Raw genomic sequence first — 8518 nt, 5'->3', positions numbered from 1 at the left:
CAAAAAATGCAGTCCCTGAAAATAAGTCAGCAATCCCACTTATGTGCAGGGCTATCAGAAAGGGACAGAAAATACCAATTTACTTCTTAAAATAAATCCTTTGGTCTGAGTGGATTCATTCATACATTTTTTTAATGTACTTGGAAAATGAGGTAGAATCAATTCATTTATCTACGCTTGATCAATAAATCTATAACACCAATCAAAAACTACAAAGATATTGATTTTGAGGTCTTATTACCTAAAACTCTTGACTGATCATGACCAAAGATAATAAGCTCCTTTCCATTATTACTTTCAAGTAACTGATGAATAATCCCAAATATATAGATCCAGAATATTGTAAAAAGAAATTATAGAGTGGGTTATTTAATAGATAAGGAAAAGGAGGTAATTAGAAAGGGCATTTGTTGGCTCTACACTATTAGGGAATGATGACTAAAAATTGTATCTCACTATCCAGAACGGGTCTTTAAGATAACCCTGCAAAATGAGAATTAAAGGATGAGAGAAGGGCCCAATGATACGAGGTGATGCAATGGAGTGAGTTGGAACATAAGCTGTGGTGTCATGTGGTCCTGGGTTCAAATCCTGGTTCTACCAATGAACTTGCTATATGCTTAAATTAGCTCTTATCAGACTGTCTCAGGCATGTAGTAAATGTTTAATCAGATGAAGAAAAAGAAAAATGGTTTATCATTATTATTATTATCATCACTAATAGCAATAAGAAATAAATCCTTGGTGTTATGCCTTGAATGGAATTTGTTATAAACTCACACTGGACCTTCCTTTGGGGTTCTACAACCCAAAGGTAGATTGTTTGTGGCAAAATTTTTACCTCCTGACTTTTTATGCACTATAAGGTACTACCATGGCTTCTTTCTGCTTTTAATCAGTGAGTTCTTAGGCTAAAGGAAAAATTAAATTTTAGCATAAGCCATGGCTTCCTATTCACAATAAAGAAGGCAAAACTTTGTTACCTTTCAAGATGCATCATCAAACCAAATATAAATGACATCTGGGTCTACTCATTATTTCGTATCATCTGCTTTTTTATATTATGAATGCTATTGCACCATTCATAATGCAGATAATTGGGAATTGACTGTATTCATTTCCTAACATAGGGGAAAAATTAAAACAATAAAACAGCCAGATAAACAACCAGATAAAACTATAAAGAAGATGATTTAACAAGTAAATAGTTATTAATAGCTAACATTCATCAAGCACATACTATGTGCCAGACACCTATACTGTTTCCCTCTCCCTTCCTATGAAAGGACATTTAAGCCCTCCAAAATATTAAAAGAAATTCTAGAAAAAGTAGGTGTAAGATAAGCTTCTCTAAAGCATAGTCTTGAATATCACATCCAGATGTCCAAGGTTATTCTTGTTCTCAGAAATACATGCAAAGCCTTAATATAAGGAAGAGCAGATAGATACATTTGGAACTTACTCTTTGTTCATGCCTTCAAGTAGAACAGCTGAAATCCTTTTTAACCTGTTAGCAAGCTCAGGCAGACCTTCTGTAATAGCACCCACCATGTTGTTGGTAATTAGGGACAGGCAGGCAATAATTTTCAATTGATTCAGCTTTTCTGTCAGTTCCTGAAGACGTGCTCCATCTGTCATAAGTGTCTAGCATATTTATTTAAAATGTAAAAATAGAAAGGGAAGCTCAGTACCATGAAAATGTAAAATAAGCAATGTCATATCCAAATTCCCATTTTTATCTGATTTTAGTAAAGTCATTAAACTACATGCAACACAGACAAACCAGCTGATTCAAAGTCAGAACTTAAGAAATAAAATATTGGGAAACCTGGGGGGGAGAAAAAAAATCACTTACCTCTGGTAATTCTTTTTTCTGATAATCCCACTGTAACAGTTTCAAGTAACTGTTATTTAGCACCAATGTAGGGCTCAGGCTTAGCTTGGAGCTATTTTCGGCCCCAGGAGTTAAAGCAGTCTCAGAAAGAGAAAGTAATTCTTCATTTACAGATTCTTTTATCCATTCTGTAGTTTGATCAAGAGCACCTAAGAGTGAAAAGGGAACATATTTGTCTCGCAGCTGACTGATCCCTTCATTTGTGTACTCCACATGACAGATGCTATGCTAGATGCTAGACATGAATGAAAAGACACAGCCACACCCCTGAAGGAGTTGACAGTCCAGATGGGGAGACAGATCTGTAAACTGACAACTGTAACAGAATATAACGAATACTGGAAGGCACAAAGGAAGTGGAGGGAACAGAGGTTGTCCAGGAAAAAGTCTAAGAAGAGCTCTTTAAGTGACATTTGAAGTTAAAATGTAGACAGAGGAAAGAGATGGCATTCCAGGCAAGAAGAATAGCCTATACAGAGACCTGGAAAAGAGAGCACATGAAACATTCTGGATGCTACAAAGAAATCTGTATTGCTGGTCATAAAGAACTAGGGGGAGAGGGTTGTAGCAGATGGCACTGGGTGGGCAGACAGAAGTCAGCTTACAAACGACCTTGAGTTTTGTGCAGAGAGGGTATTTACACTAAAGGCATCACTTACCAAACGTTCTTGGGTCCTAGTCCCCTCTGAGTGTCTGATTAGAGCTATGCCTTTCCCAAGAAGCATGTGCATGCTCATGTGCACATGCCCACAAACAATTTTCATTCTATCTTATCGGATTCATAGACACCAGGTTACAAACACCAAGTATGGAGAATAGAGGGTCTTTAAACAATTTTTTCAACATGGAACTGATATGATTATATCTGTATGTTAGAAAAATCACTTGAAAAAGAAGACTGAATTAGTTGGGGGGAGAATAGATTGTTGCAGTGGTTCAGACAAGAGAGTGAATGGACAGGGCAGTGGAAGTGAAGGGTAAAGCGGGAAAAGTGAGAAATATTTACAAGGAGTACCCATAGGTCTTGGTAATCACTTAAATGTAGGAAGTAGGAAAGTATGACTCTCAGATTTCTGCCTTGGCCAGTTGAATGAATGGTTGTGCCATCTACCAAGATATGGAACACAGGCTAGAGGGGTCCCAAAATAAATCCTTCCCAAAACCTTTCTAAGGCCACCACCAATCTCCTGTTTGTCAAAGGTGACAAACATGTCCTTCTTATTTTTTTTCTTTTTAACATTTCTGTAATACCTATTGCAATTGCTAGGTTGTATGGTAAGTGTATGTTTAATAAGAAACTGCCAAATGGTTTCCCAGAGTTTTACTTTTGTTTTTAACATAATTTATTTAACTGTAAATTTATATAATTTAAACTTTAATAATGGCTGTGTTTACTAGCTCACAAAATTCCTGGAAGTGTCCAAATGGCACCCAAGTCGGTACCAACCACATCTAGCACCCCACTGGCAGTGCCCATTTCTAAAATTAATTATCTGTCAACCAGAGCCCATTATAAGCAAGCAGAGAGGTACTTTACATTTATTCCTTGAAATAGATTCAACAAGAACATAAACATAACTTGCAGTGCACAGAGACTGATAAGCAACAGTCTGTTCTGCAACAGAGCTCAGAAAAGCAAGACAGAATGAGGAAGCAGCTTGACTGTCCAGTCAGATTTGCATTGCAGATGAGTGAATCTCAATTAAGTGTGACCTAATATCAAAGCAATCAACACAGGACTAAGAACTTGTGCTAGGTTCTCCCTTGCAGGGTAACCTGGTAACCTGAGCCACGCAGTCTCAACATAAGTCTGGCCTTTACCACTCATTCATTAGACAAGTTATTTAACAGTCTCCTTATCTATAAATTGGGAATAAAAATAGTACCTTCCTGTAGTTGTGGTAATACATACAAAACACTTAGAACTGTTTCTGGCACAAAGGAAATGTCCAATAGGTGTTAGCAATTGTTATACATGCTCATTTAACTCTCCAAACAATCTTTCAAGGGGGAATTCTTGTCTCAGGAGGTCCCAACTGACACACAACAGCTGCCTTACTACTAAAGTTGCCTCAGACAGAAGTGACTACCCGAGGAATAAAAAGAGTGAGTAATCTAAGTAGTGGGTTGCTTAAGACTGGCTTTTTTGGGAACCTGGCTTTAAAAAAAAAAAGACTGATTAGCATGCTAGCTTGAGGGAGTGGACTCTCAGCAGATGCCCATAAAGAAAAGCCAATGCTTAAAAGGAGATTCTAGAAAACATGCAGAAACTGAAAATCTGGTTTACCCAGCACGATCCCTAGTATTTGGCAAAGGCTATTCTACAAGGCAAGTGGCAGAAGGATGCAGCCAGGAAGGAGGAAATCACTGAACTTGAGTCTCATACTTAATTTGACCTCAAAGAATGTGTGATAATGTCCAGTTAGGTTGTCCTTTCACTTTAAACAAGTTTATTTACCAAGTTCAATTCTTCTGCATTAAAAATACGTATTATTGGAAATGAGGTTTTATACTTGAATTCATTCCACTTTGAAGCGTATGACACTTAAGTATTACTACAGTATGTGTTATTATTACTAGGTGCATAATAGCTATTATTAGCAGATTCCATTAATATTAGCAGTTTCTGTTGAAAAACAACTACAACCTATACAGAATTGTTACAAAAGGTGCCTCTGCAAATGCCTGTCTCTGCAAGTGGAAACAGTCCCCTCCAGACAATGGAAAGAAGGCAAGAAGAGGAAGGCACCCACTATCCACCATGACTAGCTGAAATAGACTGGTTCCAAACACAAAACAATCCCCAAGTGCTCAGCTGCCACCAGACTTCCTTGTTAATTGAAGCCCAAATAGTCCTGGAGCATGAAGATAATTCTTTGGGCCATGATGAAATGGATTCATTCCAATTCTTTACTTAAGGTGTCTCAACCTCAGCACTATTGACATTCTGGGCTGGATAATTCTTTATTGTGGGGTGCTGTCCTGTTCACTGGAAGACACTTAGTAGTATTCCTGGACTCTATCCACTAGGTGTCAATAGCACTCCAAATCCTCCCAACCCCTCCACCTCTGCCCTGCCAGGCTGGGACAACCAAAAGCATTTCTAGACATGGCTAAAGACGTCTAGGGGTGGGGGTTGGGGTGGGGGATGGCAAAATCACCCGTAGCTGAGAACCACTGACTTGGATAACAATTAGTATTTATTTACTTTTGTTCACAATTATTTCCTCCAACCTTGACTAAAATGTCTCTTACATCATGAACCAAATGAAATGTGACATACTGAAGGCTATTCTAGAAGGCTTAAAGTTTGGAGGCGACATCTCTCTACTAGGGCTGTCTGCCTGAAGGCAAAATTTACTTTATTTTACTTTAGATCCAGTTCTAAGGTTTCCTGCTAGAAACAAATTGCTTTTTATACCACAGTTCTTATAAAATTATGTATTTGGTAGAATTTATAAGGTGGCAATTGCTAAGAAAATGCAGCCTGAACACAGGTGCAGATTAAAAAAAAAAAAAAAGCCAGAGAAAAAATAAAGAATAGGCTGACATTCTTCCTCAGACCCAGTACTTGAACAGGGATAATTTAGGAGTGGTTGTTTGCCACACTAAAGCAACACCACCCCCAGAATTTCACAACTCTGTTTCTCCTCAGTTGGCAAATGTCGTTCTTGGTTTGCTAGTTCTGTTTAAAAAGATGTAAAAGACTTGCAGTGGTTTATTTAAAAAACATCCAACTGAGAGTGAGTGAGTGGAAATCATCGTGGATATAATTACAATGTGGCAGTAATAAGCATTTATACTGCAAGTTTAATCATTTACAGCTGACACATTTAAAAGCCCATTTAGTTATCTTGAACAAAAGCAAGTGTGGCACAATGGTTCTCAATCCTGGCTGACTTTAGAATCACCTGGGGAGTCTTTAAAAGAAAAAAATGACATGGGCACAGCTCCTGGAGATTTTGATTTATTCAATCTGAGGCCGGGCTCAGGCCTCTGTTAAACGCTCCAGGTGATTCTAATTTGTAGTCAGAATTAAGTGTGCCTGGCAAAGCAGAAGGAGCATGCACGTAGAGTGAAACATCAGCTTTTTTTCTCAGGGATCCGCTCAGATTTCACTCCCACAAGCTAGCACGTTGACTGCTCTATGTGGCTCCAAAAGCGAGGTCAACCCCATTAGGCACTTGTAACCACAGTTTTTCATGGAGACAGTAGTAGAGCTTCTCTATTCACTCATTTATTAGACAATAACTACCGAGCACCTACTAGGTGCCAGGTATTATACCAAGCACTGAGAATTCACAGATGAATAAATACAGTTCCTGCATTCAAGAAGTTCCTAGTCTAGTAGGAGAAACACAAGAACAAGCAGTGGCATTACAGGTGTATTTACTTAAGTGTCCCAATTTTCAGTTAGAAAAATGTAGTTCCCTTATCTATGATATCTGCTCTTTTTGCCAGCAACACTTCACTTTCCCTTTTTTTCCCACTCTCCCTTCTTTTGTTCTGATTTCCTTTGAGAAACCATTTTCCCTCATTCTGTTTTCACTTGTGAGTATCAATTATGAGGTCCCACTTCCCTGACCAGGAGTTGGCCTACCTGAGTCATATATCCATCAGACTCTTTCCTGGGACTCTGAGTGGTCACCACAGTGTTCAAGGATGGACCATGTTTGAACTACCCATTAACTACTGTGACAATGGAGCCTACCTTTCCCTTGGTCTTTCCTGCCCAGATTCCTGACACTCTCCTGGTTTGACATTTTAGCTTTTCCTTCAATTCTGTGAGCTGTCTTCATCCTTCCATTATTCACTTCCTTTTTGGCTAAGTCAGCTAGAGTTTCTGTTACTAAAAAATCCAAAGAAGGTAGAAAAAGTAGCAGTTTAGTTTAATCTGGACTTGGATTTGGGAGACCCGGCTTCTGTTCCTAGCTCTGCTACTTACTAGCTGTGTGACTCTGACTTTGAGTAGGTCACTGGTGAGCATCAGTTTGCTCTTCTTTAAAATGTTCCACAAATACTACCTGAATGCCTTATGTGCCAGGCAAAGGCAATCATAATGCAGTTTGATATATTTCTGAAAAGAGATATTTATGTCTCATAGAATTTTTGAAAGAATCACATGAAATAAAGTTCATGAAAACATTTTATCAGATATAAGATATCATCTAAATAAATAAAGACTTTTCTGTGTACCTTAAAAATTACTTATGGTCTCCACCCAAGGATAATCTATTACTCTTTCCACAGATAATTTAGTGGTTGGATCTAATGTAGTTACCGTGTTGATGCTTACTTAGTACACACACTCAATCTTTGCCTAAGGTTTTCCTATGTATATTTTAAATAGGCAATTATATAAACTCTCTCCTTAGGCAAAATAAAATATTTTCCTGGAGTCAATTCAGAAATCCAGAGTATGTCTCTGTATTAATTTTCCAATAATTTTTACATAAAAATCATGCACACAGAAATCCAACAACATTTTTGTCCTTCTGTGTGATACTATGAGGCTCTTATTTTGATATTGGGGCACAGGGGCTGACTTTTGGCAGAGTGACTTGGGGATATAATTAACGAGTGACATACACGCTACTTCCAGGGCTCTTGATTTCTTTCACTGGGCAATAATGACCTATATGCGAAGCTGGATTTACTCTACTGTTAAATCTATAAAAATATCCAAGTCAATAGGAAAGGTGTAAATGATCACAAGTCACTAAGCCTGGGTTTTAAAAAGAGAAGCAAATAATTTGAGGTGAATGAAATTATAATTCAATCCTGCATTAAGGAATTTACTCAAGATTCCAAGCTATCTTGGTTCAAGACATGGGCACATTTGTACACATGTGTACATACACAGGCACACAAACAAAACCAACCACACTAAGTCTCAGGAAAATTCTGCTGAGGATACTATCCTGCTACAGTTCAAGTTTCAGATTTAGGTTCTAAGTAGGATTCTACTTCCCTTCCTTCCTCTCCCTTTGGATCTAAAACAACACAACTCTTGAAGTTATGGAATTTTTGTTGTAGAACAATCCTCATAAGTCATTTGGTTATACTTGCTAACTGATGCTAGAGATTCCTCTATAGTATCCCCCACAGATAGTCAATATCTTGTTTGAAGAGAGGTGATATTGCACGGTGTCTAAATGCACATTCTTTGAGGCAGAGACCTATCTGGGTTAAACAGGCTCTACCACTTACTGGCAGTCACCTAGGGTAAGTATCTTAACCTCAATTTCCTCATTTGTAAATCAGGGGTGATAACAGTACTAACCTCACAGGGCAATTGTGAGGCTTGAGTGAACTAATAAATGAAAAGTATTTGACACATAGTAAGGACTTGGTATGTAATCAGTGCTCAAACAAAATGTTAATCAGCACTGACAACTACCAGTAATAGAGAGGCCCATTCCAAAGTTAAAACAGCTCCAATTTGTTATGAAGGTCAAACTGGCTGTCTGCTACTTCTCTTGTGTGGATCCTAGTCTGCCCTATAGAACTTAACCAAAGTCTCTGAGTCACTATCACCAGGGAGGGTGGTGCCAGCCACACTGGAGTCTCCTTTATACCAAGCAGAACATGCCCAGCTTCATAGAAGGTTCCTCATGTGGCCTT

The 8518-nt window shown here is 38.2% G+C and overlaps 1 protein-coding gene across 1 annotated transcript in view; it reads right to left on the bottom strand.

Annotated features, from left to right (window-relative positions):
* TCP11L2 (t-complex 11, testis-specific-like 2) overlaps window positions 1-8518 on the bottom strand; it is a 48165-nt gene that overhangs the window by 5373 nt on the left and 34274 nt on the right. The window contains exons 6-8 of the mRNA XM_012644695.1: window positions 6919-6971; window positions 1856-2043; window positions 1461-1644 (exon numbers count right to left, since the gene is read on the bottom strand). Coding sequence (XP_012500149.1) covers window positions 1461-1644; window positions 1856-2043; window positions 6919-6971 — 425 coding nt within the window. The remainder of the gene's footprint in view (window positions 1-1460; window positions 1645-1855; window positions 2044-6918; window positions 6972-8518) is intronic.

This window comes from Propithecus coquereli, unplaced genomic scaffold (genome assembly GCF_000956105.1).
Source record: "Propithecus coquereli isolate 6110/MARCELLA unplaced genomic scaffold, Pcoq_1.0 Scaffold218, whole genome shotgun sequence".
In the NCBI taxonomy this organism is placed as follows: Eukaryota; Metazoa; Chordata; class Mammalia; order Primates; family Indriidae; genus Propithecus; species Propithecus coquereli.
The sequence above is the reverse complement of the archived record's forward strand: the minus strand, read 5'-3'. Positions and strand labels throughout refer to the sequence as shown.